General features: G+C 41.8%; 1 protein-coding gene across 1 annotated transcript in view; it reads left to right on the top strand.

Annotated features, from left to right (window-relative positions):
- The first annotated feature begins 7,282 nt into the window (after nucleotides 1–7,282).
- MTMR3 (myotubularin related protein 3) overlaps nucleotides 7,283–21,213 on the top strand; it is a 48,235-nt gene continuing 34,304 nt past the window's right edge. Inside the window, exons 1-5 of the mRNA XM_086623666.1 lie at nucleotides 7,283–7,331; nucleotides 9,291–9,371; nucleotides 9,767–9,856; nucleotides 11,083–11,199; nucleotides 19,195–19,277. Coding sequence (XP_086479792.1) covers nucleotides 9,369–9,371; nucleotides 9,767–9,856; nucleotides 11,083–11,199; nucleotides 19,195–19,277 — 293 coding nt within the window. The 5' untranslated portion in view covers nucleotides 7,283–7,331; nucleotides 9,291–9,368. The remainder of the gene's footprint in view (nucleotides 7,332–9,290; nucleotides 9,372–9,766; nucleotides 9,857–11,082; nucleotides 11,200–19,194; nucleotides 19,278–21,213) is intronic.

Below are 21,213 nucleotides of genomic sequence, written 5' to 3'. Positions count from 1 at the left end.
ATTTGAGCATTGATGTATGCACTACAGAATTTCCAGCTTGGAAAGCAGTTGAATATGTAACTAATCTGAAGAAGTGTATGATGAAGACACATGGTAGTATAAGCAAGAAAATACCTTCCTGAAGACCAGCATTCCTCCTTCTCTATGTACATGTTTTAAAACTTGCAATAAAGTAGTAACCTTGCAATATCCAGCCTCAGGAGCAGCTGTGCTCGGGGTAGCAGTGCCAACGCTGTCATCCCCTCCGTGGTTTTTAGTTCAGCCACAAGCTAACCGCATCACCCTGCGTGGTACGTAGCTGATAGCAGTGCTCTGTTCCTGCTCCTTAGCACACTGAGAATAGGGTAAAAACAGGTTTTTGGGAAAGCAAGCTGAAATCCCTGAGGAAGAACAATGTACAGTCAATACATGAGCTAAAGCTGAGCAGAAGGCGGCCAAACAAAAAGGTGGTGAAACGGTGAGTGTGTGATGTGGTGCAAGAGAAGGTTCGGTCACTGCGGAGCTGGGTTACGTGGGAACAGAAGTGTTGCAAAGTTGGAAACGCAAACAGGAATGGAGAACTTTCAATCAGGAGCCATGCTTGCTCAATATTAAGATTGTGACATAGTGTGGCATAACCAATGCAGAAATACTGTATTTCAGCAAAGGGAGTAAAAAATACACTTTCTAAAGAGTCAGTTACCAGAAGAAAGCTTGGTTTGGTTTGTCTGCATCTCTGAGGATAACTTTGTCTGTGCCTAGAAGTTTGAATTTGTTTTTTTCCAAAGCAATTCTTCTATCACTTCACTTTATACTTCCCAAATCTTACCTCTCCCATTCTTGCTAGGTACAGCCTTTCAGCTAAGAAACTGAAGTGACAACTTTCCAATCTTCTGATTAAATAAACATGTTTATTAAAGCTTCTGAAGAGTGTTTTTTCTGCACTATTTGCTAGTGTTTTATTTAAATAAACATCAAGAAAAACATTGTCACAGACTCATGGTATGATTTGGATTGGAGGTCATGTAGTCTGACACCCTGCTCAGAGTAGGGCAGACTTTGATGTTGGATTGGGGGCTACTCAGGTTTGGAATATCTCCAGGGATGCAAGTTCTACAACATGGAAACCATTGTTCTGAATTCCCACTACTCCTCCATCACATCTTCCAAGAAAAAACAATGAAGGTGAGGCCTGTGTGCTAGTTAGTGTTCACCGAATGCCCAAGTTCACAAAAGAGCCAACAGAAGGATCCCAAGAAGATGATTCCAAGCAGAAACTTAGTTTAAATGTTCCTTTTTGCATCACTTCAAGTACTGGAGCCCTGTGGCAGAATGAATTATTACACGTTTAAAATTAGGTGATGTTAATATGGCCTTCAGCACCTGTGCTCCAATAAAAAAATCTAACCCAAACCAGCTCTGGGGATGTGACAGCTTAACATGAAAGACCGTGTGAAGCGGATTCCTTTGCCAGACAGGTTTGACTTTGTAGGATTTACCCTTTGCTTTCCTGATGGTGCTGAATCTGGTCCATGTGGATGGAACAGAAGAGCTGATGTGAAGGAAACGGTGGGAGCACAAGGAGGAGGAAGAGGCTGCATCACACTCCTCAGGGGCAGCAAACTTAGATGTGCTTTGCTGTGTTAAACAGTTACACACCACTACTGGAGATTGCTCCTCCCTTAAGTAATTAGTGGTTTTGAGATGGTGGTGGCAGTCAGAGCGATGTTTCTTCTTACAGCCAGCTGCTTTTTTAAATTTTGGCACAAGCTCTTGCCTTAGGAAGCGATAACATTCGAGGTGCTTATCTGTGGCTTGCAGCCTTGCAAGAAGAATGCTGATGAGTGTGGTGGGAAGGGTTTGCTGAATGCTGGCAGGAATCAAGTGGAATTATTAATGCTTATATTGGAACATTTTTCTCCTGTTTTTAAAACTTCTCTACAAAACTCTTGAGATTCAGTGGCTTCTTCCAAACCTCATTGAATTCAATAAAAAGCTTGTTGCAGATTTTGTGAAGGATTTTTGTTTTCTTGGACCTAAACCACACAAAACAAGTCTGCCTCCTGATTCCCTAAATGTGTATCTTACCTTTTTACAGCAAGGCCGTGGCCAGAAAACTGCCTCTGAAGAGTCATCCTGGAGATGCATAGTCTGCTTTCATAGCTGCTTTTTTTTTTTGTTGAATAAGCTTGCTCGGTATTCCCATCAAAGGTGACTTTGTATAACCAAGCAGCCGTAAAGTTGAACATGTTCCATGATCCAGCTGGTACCTCCGAGTAGAACTGTGTCCTTTCTGCTTTGTGTGCCGTGTTTAATTATCAACCCGCAGAGCTATTGGAGTTGGCAGTGCTTGTGAAGTATAAGAGACTTTTAAAATTTAAAAAAAAAAAAAGTAATTGACCTCTTTTGCAGGTAACTGAAAGTTGCTTTTAGAAATTATTTTAGAAAATTGGGATTAGCTGAGGATTTTAACAGCTGGGATCGTTCGTAGGGTGTTTTCTGGTAAAGCAGAGCATCCTCCTGTCATGGTTTGTTTTAAAGAATAGCTGAATGTAGGCGTGTGTGGGATTCCCCTAAAACGTGCCCACCATGTGAAATGTTAGAATTTCTTTTGCTTGATGCATCTAAGTTTGTACTTTTTAAACTACCTTTTTCCACTGTCAATCCTAAAATTATATATCCTTTTTTGTGTACTGAAAATCACTTTTATTTTTTTCTGTTATAAGCCATAAACTAAAGGGCATAATTAATGGAAAATAGAGATTTATTTTTCTTTCCATGGACCAGAATGTGAAAATTATCACTAGTTGTGACACATCAGAGAAGCAGCAAACTGTTTCTAGCAGCAGGCTTGTATGTTTATGTAAGTTAGACTTTCCAGGCACATACATATGCAGGGTGCTGTCGGGACAGCTTCCAAGTTATTGTGAAGAGCAGATCTGGTACGCTGGATGCCAGGGAGTGGTATTCCATCGCTTCGGCTGCTTGCACGCGTTAGGAGTGGTCAGTTTTAGTCCAGAACTTTAATTCTAGGGTTTGGGTATTTCAGTGTAGAGCTTGGTGTCCCGCCTGACTCAGGCTGTTGGAGCGGTTGTTCTGATGCTGTAGAAGGTCCCTGGGAATACCTGCTGAGGTGACGGCATAAGAATGAGGCAAATTCGATATTTTATCCATAGAATTATGATTTTTTTTTTACAAATACGTATTTGTGACACAATACTTGATTTTTATTTTAGGAAATAATTGTACAGCACTTGGTAAAAAGTTAGGACTTGGGAGGAATGGTGTCATGGGCGCATTGCTGCTCCCCTTGGCGTTTTTTGCAGCTTTGTCCAGAAGTGCTTAGGTAATAACCAGTATTTAGGGGTCTCTGTCTGCTTTCTTGGGGATAGGAAAGCTATTTAGGGTAAAATTAGAACACGCTTTTGAAGATCGGTACAAAACCAGTTGGATCTTCTATAAAAGAGTTCTCCTGTAGCTTGTATTGCTAAGCATTTTTTTTTCCACTTCTACCTACCAGAGAAATTTAAAAAAACTCTGAAATGCTTTGTGACCACAATTTCTGAACTATTCCCTTAACCAGCACGTGTACCTGCCAGAATCCAATCATTAAATTCCCTCATTGGGCATATGAAGATCTCAATAGTTCCGACTTACGTAGTCGTTAGTACTTTTTACTTTTCCTCTTTGATTGAGACAAACCAGCATAACAGTTGAGTTTCTTGCCTAAGGTGCTGGCTATTTAGTAGTTGTTTTTTTCCAATCGAAGATTCATGTTTTAAAGTACTGTCTTTTTATTTGCAGTTGCCAATGTGAAGTATTGGAAGAGTGTTGTCTGAAAGTTTCTGGGACAGAGGGCTGTTTTATTATCTCGTTCTTTGGTAAGCTCATCACATTATTTTGATAAGAGAAGCTGCTTGTTGATGGTGGGTTCTACATTTATCTTTGACTAAGGCATATCCCTAAGATGTTAGACAAAAATCTATGTTTAACTGAGTTGGAATTTGCAACCTGTGACTATAAAAAAAGATGACAAAGTCTTCAAAAGTTATTCTGTGTCTCTCCTGCTCCTATTCCAGAGTAACAAGTAAATGTCCGTGTTAGCTGCTTCCTCAGTAAATACTAAAGCTATTCAGTTACTTCTACACGTGGTGCCAGGAAAGAGGTGAAACTCCCTGTCAGAGACTGAAACATGGGATGCTAAGTGTTCTTCATCCTTATCTCAGATAATTTCCGCCTCCCTATGAAAGGGGAAGAAGTGTTTTCACTTTGCAACAGCAGCATCTTCTCCAGAAGCCAGATCGCATTCTTGAATGTTTCATCCTCAAATTTTCCTAATGCTTTTTTGTCAAAACCTTTGGATTCCCATCTAAAACTTTTCCAGGGCAACTGTGACACAGTATGTAAATAACTGTTTTGAGACTGAGGGTCAACTCAATTTGATTTTGATTTGATTTAAATGGAATTCAGGATCTGGACAGGGAAGGCAGGGGAAGAAAGTGAAATGCTTGGGTACTTCCTTTGTTTTGGTTTGGTTTGTTTGTTTGTTTGTGGGGTTTTTTTTGTGTTTTTTTTCCTCTTCAGTTTTTCTTTTTTCCTTGCTGTAAGTACAACTACATTTAAATGCATGTGAATTTAAATGATCCTTTATTTATATAATCTTTTTTTAGAATCACTGGCAAACAGATGGTTATTGCTAGTCTTAATTATGTACATAACTTAGACCAGAAAGCACATCTAAAAGGAAAGGTAATTAAGATGTTCCCGTACTGGCTGAACAAGAGTCTGAGGTTACAACCTTTACTAATCATTTATCCTTCCAAGCAGAGCATAAAGATGGAGAATTAACAAGACTAACCTCTTTTTTTGGTGTCATTTAATGTACGTGAAACTACAGTTGAAAGGGCAGCACAGTAAATCGATAACCTTTTCTGGCCTCAGTCCTGACCAAAAAAAAAGTAATTTCTAACAACAAACCCAAGTTTCACTGCACTTCATGTGTGATGTTTAAGATATCTGCTATTTATATACAATCCTGGTTATAAGTAGGAGCCTGAATTTGAGGGCGCTCTTTATGAAGAGGTTTTCTCAGTCAGTTGTTGTCTAAGCTGTGTTTGAACATTTCCATTTCTGGGAAATGCTTTGCACTGTCATGGAAGAGCTCATGATTTGCCCACTGCAGTTACACAGAATGAGAATTCTGATTCCATTTTGCCACTCATCAGATGATGGTAAGGGTCAACTTGAAATTTTTTTTAGCCAGTTTATGCTAGTCTCACTTTGTGCTCCTTTGGAGTGGCGTGGCATGTTAATTAGCATGGGTGGAATTCAACGGAGTGGCTTGTTGGGGTTCACGTTACAAGGAAGGTCCTCATTGTCCGGGTTCACAAAGTGAGGGTCAGAGATCCCAGTACCAGGTGTCACACAAGCACTTTTTCCGTTCACACAACCAGCCTGGAAGAGTTTGCTGAATGTACAGATGGAAATGGGTTCGAAAGCTTTGGTACAGAAAGAAATCAAGGTTGAAAATGTGGTTTCAGAGTTAATTCAAATAATCTCAGTGTAGGTCGCTACTGAGAAGAGCATGTGGTCCCTGTCACTGGTCCCAGTGGTGTGTTTCCGTTCCCTTGTGCTCAACCCAGTGATCATGAGGTCATGAAGGGAGTGGGATCAGCTTGTTGACATGATGGGAAATTGATTATTTCTTCCGGTATATTCATTACCCGTCAGATCAGTGAATTTCCTTCTAACAATTCAATATTTCTTGCTGGTTTTGCCCGCAATTTTTAGAAATACTCTTGCTTTGTGGCGGTTAAGTTGGTGAAGCATTTCACTAATACCTAGCAGCAGCGTGAGCATGCAAACTATTTGTTTTAGAACCGGTCTTAGAAGTTCTTGTATCATTTATCTTGGCAAGATCCCAGTTTATATCTGATAATCCTCAGTAAAACTGAAACCACCCTATTTTCCCATGCAGCTTTCCCAAAATTCACCTAAAAAAGGAAGATTCTCACGTTCATGTAAAGTCATGGTAGTATAATAGAAGCTGTTCTGCAGCTGAATGCTGCAGTTAAACTTATTCTGCAGTAGTTTGGATAGTGTCTGCTGGGGTTTATGCTGGATTTTAGGAGCACAACGGTAAGACACTTTAAATGAGTTTAGAGAAAAAACTATTAACGTTCTTATTAGCATGTAGATGATTATATAGTCAACTTCTAAAATGAATATATTTAATAAATCCAAAGCGTAAAAGAACAACTTTGTTGCAGCACCGTGCCTAATATATTAAAACTTCTAATCAGTGATACTAAGCACACTTTAGATTTGTCATAAAGCTCAGCTTTTTAATTAGCTCAGTGTTTCTTTGATAATTGTCCTTGAAGTTGGAGGAATTTTCAGAAACAGGAAAGTATTTTTTTATATTCAGAAGGCTTTGCTATTCATGTTTAAAGCTTTGTTCAAGTTATGCATAAATTATATAGATGACTTGATCTGGAATTGTTTGGTCTTCACGACTTTAAGGGTGGCTGCTGTTCTGGAAGAGCAGAACCGGTGCCGGTGAGGAGGTGGCTGGTTGCCGAAGGCAGTAGTGCCAATGGTAAGGGAGATGTCCTCCTCAAAAGCCTTCATATAAGCGTGCCTTAACTCTTCATCACTCCTCTGGCTGGCTGTACACCTGACAGCTGAACGTGGTGATATTATTTTAAGGGTGGTGAAGGCAATTCGTGTAAACCTTACGGCTTCTAAACCCATCTTCTCTGGAATCATTAGTCTTCGTTATCTCAGGATATACCGCAAAGTTAATCCAGTCTGTGCCTTTCTTGATGGATGAGCTGTAGGACAGGGTGACTGGACAAATCAGCCTGTTGCTTAGCCAGCTCTCATGGTGAATTTGATTGAGCAGGAGGTTCATTTTTTAACTCTCGTACATCTTGGAGAACAGCACGTCACGTAATCTGGAAAACATAGTGAGACCTGGAAGCAAGGCGTGATGGAGAGAGCTGCTGAACCCCTCCTTTCTTGGTATCTTCAAGCCCAGTAGGACCTGGTTTTGGAAGATAAGCATAAGCAAACGCAATGTACATAAATACCAAGTCATGCTGGAATCAAGCACAAACTCTTGTTTTGGATACAAGAGCTGGAATTTTACGGCCTCTGGTATAGTGGAGATGAAACCTGATGAATTTGTGACCCTTTTAGCCTTAGTAGTCTCATCATAGCCTTGAATAGTCTCATCAGTTACAGTCGTGTAACCATCTTTCTTCTCCTGCTGCCTTTGAAACAAAACTGTTCGGTAGTTCTGCCTTTTAAAAACCAGTATTAACGACAATACTGCCTCCATCTTGCTGTTGGTAAATAGCATTTCTAGATGTCCTTTGTTTCTGTTAGCTTAAAACAATGTTCTTACTCCCCATTGTTCTTGTACGTGTGGAAATTTCTGTGCCGTTTTTTCACTTTTTCCTTATCAGTTTCCATAGTTGATAGGTTCAGACTTCTATCAAGTCTTTTATATCTACTTTTGGCATTAATTTTTAGTGAATTAGTGGCAGTTCTGCTCGTAATTTCTTCCTTGTGTGTGTGTATATATATACACACATGGCTTTCTGCAAGCTGTGGGATTTCGAACGTACTTGCAAGCATTTATTATGCTGTTTCTCCCCTCCACTGGGGACATAAAGGCATTTTGCTTATTGGGATGTTCCTATTTAACAGAGGTTTTGAGGATGAGTACGATGCTTTCTTCTCATTGATTGTTTTTAGACAGTGGGATGGTTTAGTTTCAGAACATGTGCATCTGCTGCTCCTTTTCCCTGTGTAAATATTCTGCACGACGTACAGGACGTAGTTAGTGCTTCCTGCAGTAGTGATATGTGTGTGAGCTGGTGGATTCAGAGAGGTTTTCTGTCAACCACAACACTGATAATTTGAAATATATTTATAAGTAAGGTGACGTATGGACTGAGAACTGTCTGAGCTCAACTGATACAGTTTTGTCAGTATCTTTTATTTGCAGTGTGGACTGCAAAACCCATAAAATACCTGAGTGAATCCTTTTTTTTTAAAAAGGGAAGAACCTACCAGAACTTAAAAAATTGAATTTAAGATAAATCTCAAAATCAAATTATAACTCCTGCGTTCACTTCCATCATTAAGTTCCTAACAGGGTCAATTGCATAAATTCAAGACTGTGTGCTCTGTAGTATTTCCAGCAGATTTGCAGACGATAAAGATTGGGGGATTGTTAGATAGCAGAGAGCGCAAGTCACTGGTGTGTAATGAGCTGGAGCTCTTGGCAAGGTAGGTGCAAGAAAATGGATGTTTTGATACATCCGTAGAATCAGAGAATGGTTTGGGTTGGAAGGGACCTCAAAGATCATCCAGTTCCAACACCCCTGCCATGGGCAGGGACACCTTCAACCACACCAGGTTGCTCAGAGCCCCATCCAACCTGGCCTGGAACACTGCCAGGGATGGGGCAGCCACAGCTTCTCTGGGCAACCTGGTCCAGTGCCTCACCACCCTCAACGTAAAAAATTTCTTCCTTAGATCTAATGGAAATCTCCCCTCTTTCAGTTCAAATCCATTGCCCCTTGTCCTGTCACTACACGCCCGTGTCCAAAGCCCCTCTCCAGCTTTCTTGTAGCCCCTTTAGGTGCTGGAAGGTCTCCCCGGAGCCTTCTCTTCTCCAGGCTGAACAGCCCCAACTCTCTCAGTCTGTCTCCATAGCAGAGGTGCTCCAGCCCTTTGATCATCTTCGTGGCCTCCTCTGGACCTGCTCCAGCAGCTCCATGTCCTTCTTGTGTTGGGGAAGTAGAAAATGAGTCATCACTATAAAATGAGGAATTCTATCCATATATGAATTCTAAATCTTACTTCAGGAGGATCTGACAACCTGTGTTACAGAAGAGATCAGACTAAGTGATTGCAATGATCCTGCTGGGTTTGTGACCTCTGTATTTGTGAATCACCGTCTGCAAGTGACTTGGGAGAAAAATTCAGGGTGGCTTAGAAAGATGAACATGTTTTAATTTAAATGATACAAACATTGGTCTAATTACTACGTTCAGATGGGTATTCTCCCAGCGGTATGTTCGAAGATAATTTTTCAGAATGTGCAGAAGGAGCCAGACACATTTTGAAACAATTTTGTGTCTCAGGAGAGTTAGTTTATATGGATTTAATCTTTTCATAATTACTATTTGCTTGCAGTTTTCTAATAGCTGAATTCTCAGTCTTTGAAAGTTAATTTGTGTTTATTTGCCAAAAGAAAATGAATTCAACTTCATCATTACACTTTTCTGGTTTTCTAGATTTTAATAAGAAGTGGAGACGACCCTCAAAACATTGTGAGTAAGGACGAGGATTTCTCCTCCTGTCCAGGGCCTGTCATGGTAAGCAAAAGGGGTTTGTAGGGTCTGTTACACGGCAGAATAAAATCTGAAAAGCATTGGAGAGTGAATATTTACACGTGGGATTGTTGAATTTTAACTGTAGTGCTAGACTAGACTAGGCCAATGCATTTTTCCCAATCCTACTACAAGTCATTTTTGTGGTTTTTAATGACTTTATTAAGCAGGCTGCAGGAAGGAAACCTGTTTCTAATATCATATGTAGTTGTTTGAGTGCTTGTCTTTGAAAGTTTAGTAACTTTAGTGAGTTACTGATACCGAATTCTCTGAACAGTCCATCCTGTTTGAGCTTTTTCGTGGGCGTTGACAGCTTGCTAGGTGGTGAAGAAGACAGCAAGTGACAGCGCTGAAGTTAACTGTGACGCTTTGTTTCTCAGGATGAGGAGACTCAGCACAGCCTTGAATGCATCCAGGCTAATCAGATTTTTCCCAGGAAGCAGCTGATCCGAGAGGATGAGAACCTCCAGGTAATCGCCACGCTGCTCCTTGCCAGTTAAGATCACAATATCTCTGGTTGACCTGTGTCTTCTCCGGCCTCTCCCACAGAATTTTCATTCACAGTTCAGCATAGTAATGGGAGAAACACGTTTTCTGTCTAAATACTCAGGTCCTGTTGGTAGGACAGAGACCTTATGCCTTGTATTATAAGAATTTCCTTAGAGTCTCTGAACAATGTAGCTGTTACTCATGTAATAATCCAGGCTCTGAGAACATCGTAATAATCCCTTTTTACCAGCATAAGGAAGGTTTTATTCCATAGGCTAGAACTCTTTTGCTTTTTTAAAAAGTAACACTAAGGTAGTTAAGTGCTGCTGTTGCTTCTTGTTACTGAGAAGCCAAAAATCTTATGTTGCACAAAATGAATTTTTGGTTTTTATCTTATTTTTCCAAAGTTCCTTTGAAATCAATTTAGTTCAAGTGATTCATCCATGTTGGCACTTATATCAACTGAAGAGGTCGTTTGTTTCGTTTTAATATAAAATATTTTTAATTGATTTAAGCTACGTTGTTGTAAAATGAGATTATTTTCAAGTTGGGCATTTATACTTTTCACCCAGCTCAGCTAAATTGAGCTTAAATCACCTTTTTAATTAAACAGTTGCAGTTTTTGTGTGCAACATAATAAGACTGCAGGTTTTCTAACTTTATAAAACAGCAGCGTGTCGTGCATTTTCATATTTGCAGTGAGAAATACGAGGCAAAATGTGCAACTTACCCAACTGTCTTCAGCTGTGTAGCATTTAGGTAACCAGTCTAAGCTGGTTATCTGTGCTTGCTGACTGAACTGGGGACCAATAGTGTAGAAGGTTATTCATCTTGCATATTCTGCCTACTTTAGGATTAATTTAATAACATTGTAGAAGTTGCTACTTTCCAGAGTGAGAGCGTAAATCAGGAGGCAGTGAGACTGCTTGCCAAAATGTGAGGGTATTTTGCTCCGATTTTTTCCTGAAAAGTCACTGTTTTCCCTGACCAAGCACTTACTACTCAGGAAAATTAAGAGAAAATGAGGAATCATTAAAAAAAAAAAAAAAAAAGAAAAAGCTACAATTAACCTCTGAACCAACCTTACCCAAGACTTTCCTGCTTGGCAATAACAGCTAGGCTGGGTTCTGAGCAGTGGGTTTGTGATGCCCTGTGCTTGAGGGTGTACTTAAATGGTTTCTGAAAGATTTTTCTTCCCATCCTGAAGGTCCCGTTCATTGAGCTTCACGGTGAGAGTACAGAGTACGTCGGACGAGCGGAGGATGCCATCATTGCGCTTTCGAACTACAGGCTTCACATCAAATTCAAGGAGTCTGTTGTGAACGTAAGTGTGATTCGTGCTTCTGTGGTCAGACAGGTATTCCAAACTCAATCCAAACACGGGAATTCGGGATGAAATTCAGTGCTCTTGCCTTTTAAAGTTGGCGGTAATAAAAATCTGTTTGCAATGTTCAAATTGCGTTTTTCAGGGAGAACAGATAGGCATTTAGGCATCAAAAGGTGACTTGGCACCTCTGAAAATCAGACTGCTCTTACTCTGTAATCAATCCTGCAGTATAATTTGAGATTTAAAAGTTAAGCTGTAAGTGCCACCGTGCATGGGAATGGCAGCCCAGGGTCAGCAAGGTGCCAGGATGCCACAAGTGCGGCACAGCCAGATGTACCTCTCCTCCCTGCGGGCAACCGCGAGCGGATCCGTTAGGAGGCACGTGTTTTACAGGATTCCTTTGCTGCCTTGTGATACAAACATGAATTCCAAGGCTGAAATCTGCCAAACGGCCTGCTACAATAAATCTATGCTGTATTGCTTACTGTCAGATTTTGGTTTTTTTTCATTCAGAGACTGAATGTTGTGTGAAATTGGCAACTGCAGGTGACAGAGCAAAGGGCTGAATATTTAAAACAAGGAGCTGAGACTTGAGAAACAGGAGTAGCCCTAGAAATCAAGAGTTTGTCCTGAGGAATGCCAGGAAATGATGGAGTTACCTTATTAGAGAAGGCACTGATGCGTGGGCTGTGCTTACTGTCACATCTGTCCTTAGGATAATTGGGGATATTTATTTTCAAGAATTTTCAGCTTAATATTTTTGAGCCATAACTAAAACTGATGTTTTCTTAAGTGATATCTTTTGTTTGCGTTCAGGAAAGCATCCATAAAAGTTTGTCAGTATTACCATATTCATTTTGCTTCCTTGACTTTCATATCCAGTATTGTGCCCTCTCACTTCATCTCATATCTCTGAAGTTGTTAGTCCTGCTTCATGTGTCATCATTAACGAGGAGTATTCAATTAGGCAGTGTATGAGGTAGAGCAGAATATCGATTATTCTTCTGTAACCAGAAGTGATCATCACTAATAACTTAGTATGAGTTCTGCTGGGACCCAAGGCAGACAGGATTTGGAATACCTGTAAGCATAAAAGATACTTGCAATAATTAGGAATCATATTGAAATTGTTAGATTGTGGAGTATAATCACTTTGGTTATTGTTGATCAAAATTACTGATCAGATGGTGGTTTTCTAAATTAGATTTTCACTGAGTACTTTTTGATCATGCTCATCTGGATTCTTTCCTACTGTTTTTGTATTGCTGGAGCTATTCAGATATCACCTGTAAGAGGACACTTGGAAAAATGTATACATGTTTACTAATGTTAGGAGTTGGATTTTTTTATTGTTAATGATTTTTGTAAGAATCACTACCCTGATGAATCCCATCCATCCCAACAACCTTCTCACCTAAGCAGAGAGAGGTACTTGTGTAGGAAAGAGGATTCTCAGCAAGTCTCTGTATTACAGTATTTGTAAAAAGAATTAATTCCCTGTGAACGTGCAGCTGTTCTATGCAGGCATCTCCTCCTGAAGGAGATGGGGTATTCTCATGACCTGCTGAAGAAAGCAGTGTGCGTGGCAACTACTTGCCCCTTAGAAAGGGCAACTGCATGAAGGAGGTGGAACCCAAATAAAAATGAATTCCTGGTTTATTTCCCTGCACTGTTCTTTTTTGCTTACAGTTCTATAGACTGGCTGGCAAAACGATGCTTGTGAAACCTCAGCAGGTAGCACAGTGCTGCTGGATCACTCGCCGCACCTGTGCTTGAAAAGAAATACATTGAAAAGTTGATAATGCTCGCGTTGCAACACCACAGAAAACGGCTGTATGCATAAATCTTTTCCATGGATAATTTCCTGGATCAGCGCAGTAATAGGAACATGGTGTTCTAAACGCAAAAACAAAAGATCCTGTAGACCATGCGTAAATTGGAGGGATTATAACCTTCAAAAGTGTTGACTTCTGTTTATCCATGGGATAAAAATACAGACTCAACAATGATCTCTCGGTGCACGTGGGGAGCTGGGTTCCCAAGCCGATCTCTGTTGATTGACGTTCCTTAAGAAAATGTCAAACTTTGCAGCTGGTGAGTGTTTCTGTCTAATCATACTTCTCCCTGTAAGCTAATTGCATTTCTGCAATTAAAATTTTAGTGTGGTTTATGAAACCATGGACTTGGATGTAGCCTCTTTCAAATAGTAGATTTTGGACACAGTCAAAAAGAAGTCGTGCTGGCAAGATGAGGGAGACTTTCAGTCTTGGTGATGAAGTGAGTTTTAGTACGAGCTTTCCCTTGCTTGACCTTTAATGGAAAACTGGTGGGTTTGGTACCGTCCTTCTGTACAGCACAGTTGTGGTTCCTCTGTGCTGAACAGTAGCTCAGTCTTTGGTTCATTCTCCGTTCCTGATGGTCAAGTTGTTCACGTTCTACACGTGTTAATTGTGAAAGCAGAGTGGGGACTAAATGATTGCCTTCAAGACAAAACCTAAGTACAATTACTTGTAATTAAAAGCAAAATTTCCTTCGGGTACTCCTTGTAGACACGTGAACAAGATCACACCTGGGGGGATTCGACTCCCTCCACGTAGGAGAGTCCTTGAAGACCTTCGGAGCTGACCTTCCAGCCTCAGTTGCTCCGTATATCGTGTTGTACCGTGCTTCAGGACATATAGCACGTAGCCTTGGCCTCGTGCTGTTGAAAGTAACCAGTCTGTACCATAACCCTGACATTATTTCCAGCTCTGAACTGGGAAAACAAGCAGAAAGTGCTAATTACAGCTGATGGCTCCTGAGTGCCGCGTGGTATCCAGGGAAGGCTCGGGCCAAATGGTAGCCAGGGTAGAGTATATAGCGTAGTCACTGGTGAAGGGGCTGGCTTAGAGCAGCTGGGCCATGGTCCAGTGCATCTCCCTCGGCGTTGTGGTCAGGGATTGAGCTGTGGGGTGTGTTTTTTCAGCAGTGTAAACATAACTTGTGCTTTTTCTTACTACAGAGGTATCTTTCTCTAAATATATCTTGTACTGCTGTTAAATAACAGCTAGTTCCAGTAATTAAAAGAATAAAAATCTTCAAAAAGAAAACACTTGAGTTGTACAATGTTGCTGTTGTTTAAAATGAGATAATTTTAAAGAAGAGACAGTCGAGAGGCAGATACTGCAGTAGCACGATGCTCTACTATCCTCTCTAACGTGATGTGATTGGCCTTGGATAACAATGCAGGTTTGTTCTTATAAAAGGAAAAGTAATTGCTTCTCCAGTGCTTGATTTGGATAGTCACCATTACATGGTGGAGCACCTGCCAGCAGAACTGACGGCTCTTTCGAGAGCGAGCTAACTGCACCCAGTGTCTGACTTGCTCCATGCAGCAGCCTGGAAAACGTAACGATGGAAATGAAAGGTTATCGGTGGGGAAGAATGGGGAACGAAGGCAGATAATTTTAGAGAGTTTTACTGGGGAAAGAGTAATGGACAGGAAGGAGACTGAAAATGCAAGAGGATCAGAGGACAGATTTTTATGACCAGAAAAGAAAATGAGAAAGATTGATAAGAAGGTTGCCCTGAAGAAAAAATGGCAGATTCTTGGGAAATAGATGGTGAGCTGCGTGTAGACTGTCAAGAGAAAAAAGAATGGCTGTTGAGCAGAGGGCAAATTGAAAGGGCATAGAACAAAGAGTGACTTTGAAAGAAGGAAATGAAAAATAATGCAGGAGTAGAAGAATACTTAGTATGTCATTAGAGTGCAGGCAGGAGGATGAGGAGCCAGAACCAGACTAAGAGGAGGGAGCAATGTGAAGAACTGCTTAAATGAAGATGGGCTTGGGGAAAGGGAAAAAAAAGAGTATTAACAGACAAAGGAGCATATTTGACTGAAAAAGCAAGTCTTCTAGAGTCTTAACTCATTTATTTGGGGAAGGATATCTTAATTTCCATGTTGGTGCCATGTAAGTCAGTGGTAGTTTTAAATAATTTATTGGTGTATGTGATGCTGTCCAGTTGGGAAGAAAGAATGGAAGCTTCTCCAGTCTGAGGTCTGTTCCAGTCCCTTAATTTATTAGACAAAACTATCACAACAATTTATCTACGTTGCAGATTAGAATGAAGTAGGAGGCGGCGTGGAAGAAATGAGCACTTAAAATAAAAATATCGACTATGGCAACAGTGCATCTGATCTGCTTGTCTGTAATGCGTTCAAGTACTGTGGTGCAGTGGTGGCACTTCATAGATTCATAGATTTCTAGGTTGGAAAAGATCTTAGAGATCATCGAGTCCAACCATCCCTAATCCCCATTAAACCATATCCTCAAGTAGATCATCCACCCTATTCTTAAACACATCCAGGGATGGGGACTCAACCACCTCCCTGGGCAGCCTATTCCAGTGGCTGACAACCCTTTCAGAGAAGAAATACTTCCTAACATCCAACCTGAATCTGCCCTGACTAAGCTTATGCCCATTTCCTCTTGTTCTATCTCCCATCACTAATGTAAAAAGTCCTTCCCCTACCTCCCCACCATCTTTTTTCAAGTATTTATAGGCCGTAATCAGGTCTCCCCTCAGCCTCCTCTTCTCCAGGCTAAACAGCCCCAACTCCCTCAGCCGCTCCTCATAAGTTTTATTTTCCAGCCCCTTGACCAGTTTAGTTGCCCTTCTTTGGACTCGCTCCAGGAGCTCAATATCTCTCTTAAAGCGAGGGGCCCAAAACTGGGCACAATATTCCAGGTGCGGCCTCACCAGTGCCGAGTACAGGGGCAGGATCACTTCCCTGCTCCTGCTGGTCACACTGTTCTTGATACACGCCAGTATCCCATTGGCCTTTTTGGCCACCTGGGCACACTGCTGGCTCATATCAAGCCGGTAGTCAACCAACACCCCCAGGTCCTTCTCCGCCAGGCAGCTCTCCAGCCACTCTTCCCCGAGCCTGTAGCGATGCTTGGGGTTTTTATACCCCAAGTGAAGGACTCTGCACTTGGCCTTATTAAAGCTCATGCCATTGGCCTCAGCCCAACGATCCAGTCTGTTCCAATCCCTCTGAAGGGCCTCCCTACCCTCGAGCAGATCGACACAGCCTCCCAGCTTGGTGTCGTCCGCAAATTTACTGAGGGTACATTCAATTCCCTCATCCAGGTCATTGATAAAGATGTTAAACAGAACTGGACCCAGCACTGAGCCCTGGGGAACCCCACTGGTGACCGGCCTCCAGCCGGATTTAGCCCCATTTACCACCACTCTTTGGGCCCGGCCATCCAGCCAGTTTTTAACCCAAAGGAGGGTGTGCCTATCCAGGCCAGCAGTTATCAGTTTCTCCACCAGAACACTATGAGAAACTGTATCAAAGGCTTTACTGAGGTCTAGGAAAACTACATCCACTGCCCTTCCCTCGTCAACCAGGCGGGTCACCCTGTCATAGAAGGTGATCAGGTTTGATTGGCAAGACCTGCCTTTCATAAACCCATGTTGACTGGGCCTGATCACCCGGTTAACCTGTATGTGCTCATTAATAGCACTCAAGATAACCTGTTCCATGACTTTGCCCGTCACCGAGGTCAGACTGACAGGCCTGTAGTTCCCCGGATCCTCCTTCCGCCCTTTTTTGTAAATGGGGGTAACACCCGCCAGCCTCCAGTCCAGCGGAACTTCCCCAGTGAGCCAAGGCTGCCCAAAGATAATGGACAGGGGTTTGGCAATGACATCCGCCAGCTCTCTCAGGACTCTCGAGTGGATACCATCAGGCCCCATAGACTTGTGGGCATCCAGCCGGAGGAGCAGTTCCTTGACCCATTCCTCTGGGATCACAGGAGCTTCGATTTGCTCTCCCTCCCTGCTCTCAGACACCGAAGGCCAGCTCACCTGGGAACTGCTGACCTTATTATTAAAGACTGAGGCAAAGAAGGCATTAAGGACCTCAGCCTTGTCCTCATCCCTAGTGACTAACGCACCCCCTGAGTCCAGTAGGGGCTGGAGGTGATCTTTAGCCCTCCTTTTGTTATTAATATATTTATAGAAAGACTTTTTGTTGTCCCTTACAGAGCTGGCTAGTCTAAGTTCCAATTGGGCTTTTGCTCCCCTGATTATCTCCCCACATGTCCTAACTTCCTCCCTGTATTGATTCCTGGATGCCTGCCCATTCTTCCAAGACTTATAGACATCCCTTTTTCTTTTGAGATGTTCCCAAATCTCCTTTGTCATCCAAGCTGGTTTTCTACCCCGGCGGCTCGACTTCGGCACACAGGGACAGCTCGCTCCTGTGCCTCCAGAATTTCCTTTTTGAATAGTAACCAGGCGTGTTCTCTGCAGTCAGGCTCCGCTTGATGATGGCACATAGGGGGCTTATCTCGGAGGAGGGAGTCCTTTGTGTTGCTGGTTAGGTGATTTATATGAGACTATCACAGATCTTAAAACAGTAATAATACCGAAAACATGGACCAAAATTCGAGTTCCAGCTTTATTTGAATAGCCAAGCTACTGGGCTATCAAGCTATCAAGTCGGACACCGTCTTGTCTAGTCTCCTTGTGCGTGGATGTTCTGTTCTGTAAGGCCCAGTCACAACAAAAGGAACAAAGAATAGCTTAACCCGTACCAGCCTTGCTGGGCATGGGAGGTGATGGTTGGGATTTCCTCCAGCTAAGGAGAGTCCAGCACTGCTTCGTGGTTGTGGGCTGACTAAAGGACAAGGATAAAGGTTGAGCATTAAACCAGTACCTGCCTGTTGTATCTTGGGGGTTGTGAGCTCTGGGCAACTACTTGGGCTTTTGCATTCAGAAGAGGACTCCAGGCTCTTGACCTTGAGTTGACAGGGAAACACGAGGTGCAGCTGTGAGCTGTGTGCCAGCCTTCCCAAGAGGCACAAGAATTTCGATCGCTGTCCTGGGCGAAGCATTTACCATTAGCTTTCTCTAGGCATCTTCATGCTCAGAGTAAATATTCCTGCAGTTCTTATTTGTGAGACAGCTCTTTCCCTTGCCTACTGTTTTTACTTTCGTTTCCTTATATCATTCCACTGAATCAGCTTTGTAATGCCCGAGTAGAAGCTGTCTTGGTTCGTCACCGCAGGTCCTTGATTGGAGGTGACTGTCAAGGACTCGCCCAAAGCCATATGGAAAGGCAGTGGTGGAGCAGGGTCTTACAGCCACAGCTTGTAAGCTCCAAGCCAGAACTGAAAGTGCTGGATCATGTCTTCTGATGGCAAAGATGATAACAGAATATTTAAATGTTTCTCTGATGGCCTTTGTATTGAAGGATCTCGATGGCAGAGGTGTAACGTTCAATATAATCCCATAAAAATTTCCAACTATTTTACAGTTTGTATTTATTATAGGTATTGGCTGAATTCTCTGTGTGGAATTGGGACAGTTATGTATGAGATAGCTGAATACTGACTTTCATTCGTTTAGGACAGTGATGTACATTTGCCTGTCTCAGGTAAAGGCACAAAAATATGAATGAAAACTACTGTTTTCATCCTTCTCATCTTTGAAGGTACTTACATGTGCTTCCATGTTTTGCCTGATCAAGCTTCCGCTAGTTGCATATTCCATAAAACATTGTCAGTCCGTGTAACAAGCATCTAGACTGCAGCAGTCTGGTAAGGGGAATCCTGCCTACCCGTTCATTTTTGACATGCATAGCTGAAATTACATTCCTTAAATCCCTAAATCTGGACCTAGAAAACAAAGATGCTTCCAGGAGAGAAAAGCTTGTGGGTTTCTGCTGCTTTTCTTCCTTTCACGTTTTTCACCAGTGCCGCAGTCCTCTCAGCTGTTTTCGTGTGATCCCTTAAGGTTTTTGGACTCTACAGCAATGGAGCGAGAAACTTTCCTGGTACATGGTGCCATACTTCAGAGCTGTTGAAGCAGTTGTAGTTTGTTTTCTGTGTTTTTCTCTTTTCAGACTCCCTGTAGTTCTAGAATAAATCCTTGAGAACATGCAAAGAAATGACAGTTAGTGCTGTTTGAAATAAACTTACATCATCTTTTTAATTGCAGGTTCCACTGCAGCTTATAGAAAGCGTTGAGTGCCGTGACATATTTCAGCTTCATTTGACTTGCAAAGACTGCAAGGTTATAAGGTATGATCAGGCTGAATGTTGGATGGGGGGTAACTTTGCTTTCCACGTGCTGTGGGCAGCTGTGACGTTCTAAGGAAATGTTTTTTCTTCATGTTTAGTGGACTTGCTTTCCCCAAAAAGATTTTCTTGTGTCTGATTTTGTATCAGATAGCTGAGCATTTCTGTAAAGAGGGCGGGAGCAAGATGGTCTGCGTTTTTGCTTGCTATGATACAGTATAGCCTGAGTGGTTAATCTGATTTTATTCTGAAATTAATTTGAGTCTCACTGTGTTTTCCCTGCCTTACAATCAGTTATAGTGTGTTTCTTTAGTTATGAGAGAAAACTAGATAAAACCACTGAAACACACATTTCTTCGCAAAAAGTCTTTAATCAAGGTTTGGGGTTTGGAGGGTTAAGGTGTGGGCTTGTGCAGTTCTTCGTGAAACCTTGGGTCTGGATACCCTTGGCCACCCTGAGTATTTACCAGCCAGGAGGGTGCAGTTACTATCCTTAGAACGTAGTAGCCTGTTGGAGAAGAAGGGGAGGGAGCAGGGTCAGGCGAGGTGTGCAGCCCCTCTAACCCCGCAGAGAGGGTGGCGTCGTGTCGAAGGGAACGTTAATTTGTGTCCGTCCTTCAGCAGTCTCCAGTCTGCCCCAGGAGTCTGAGCTGCAGCTATTTCCTACCTTTTCTGCTGCAGAAATTAATTTTGATCTATCAGCTTTAATTAACAAGAAAGGAACGTTTCTTTTTGATTAAATGGTTGCTGGCAGTACCTTTTGTATAATGACATGAGCCCCAGCCATAGCTGAGCACTCAAAATGTTTAACAGGCCAACTGCTTCCTGAAATGCTGTGTTTTGATGAGGACTGATTTTACTTTAGAAGTAATATTTAGTTTAATTTGAATTAAATATTTAACTTCCTCTTAACTTGTAGCTCTTGACATTTAAAAAAGTCACCCTTCCTCTCTATGTTAATTTGTTATTTCTCTTCAGCTGTAGAAGGAATACAAATTATTTGTATTTATGCCCTTCCTTATGAATTTCCCTTCAAAATTGCATCTGCAAGAATCAGATGATCCTGTCCATTGGAACATCATGAAATATGGGACTGAGATACCAGATTTAGAACATATTTGTGTTATTTTTCATGAATGAAGCAATTTGTGTTCTGAATAAAAGGGCTTAAGTGAAGACAGTACTTGTCACTTGCAGTACTAACTTCGAAAGAATTTAGAAAGAAAAGGGGTCTTTAGGGTAAGACGTATCTCGTCTGGCCGTAGACATTTAATAGAGAGTTACCAACTCGAAGCTGGTCGTCTCAGCTCGCTTTGGAGTCAGCGATGAGAAATAAACACCTCCAGGCTGCGGTTCCTCGCGGCTGATTTAGACACGTTTCATAAGACAGCATGAGTTGGACAAGTCTTTTTCCTTCCACTGACTGACTTTTGGATATTTGCAGGTAGGATAATAAATCCTGCCCTCAGAGAGTGCAGATGCCGTCATTATCCATGAATGCAGCAGAACACAGGCTGAGCGGAACGTAAATACTTGGTGAATGTTTTATAACTCTCAAATCTTGAAGAAATCTGGCAGAGCAAAATAAATCACTGATGTTATTACCACTCTTTCATTCTAAAGGGCCCAGGAATCCTCCTTGAAAAGACAAGCTGATGTAATTTGAATACACTGCTTTGAATATTTTCTCTTGTGCGGGGAATAATCTCACTAGTTGTTGTTAGTCTGTAATGTCAAGCAAAGCTCAGTTTCAAAATCATCGTTTGTGCTTACCAAGGCCAGGAAAGAGAATCTTAGTGTAGGAATAATGTAAGATTTCAGATACGGGAGTTTGTCCTCATAATTCTTAAATTCTAAGTATATTAATCAGGTGGGTATTTCTCCATCTAATGTATGATATAATTTTCCTTAGACATATCTAATGAAAAATGTGTTCTTG

This window comes from Tauraco erythrolophus, chromosome 19 (genome assembly GCF_009769465.1).
Source record: "Tauraco erythrolophus isolate bTauEry1 chromosome 19, bTauEry1.pri, whole genome shotgun sequence".
Taxonomy (NCBI): Eukaryota; Metazoa; Chordata; class Aves; order Musophagiformes; family Musophagidae; genus Tauraco; species Tauraco erythrolophus.
The sequence above is the reverse complement of the archived record's forward strand: the minus strand, read 5'-3'. Positions and strand labels throughout refer to the sequence as shown.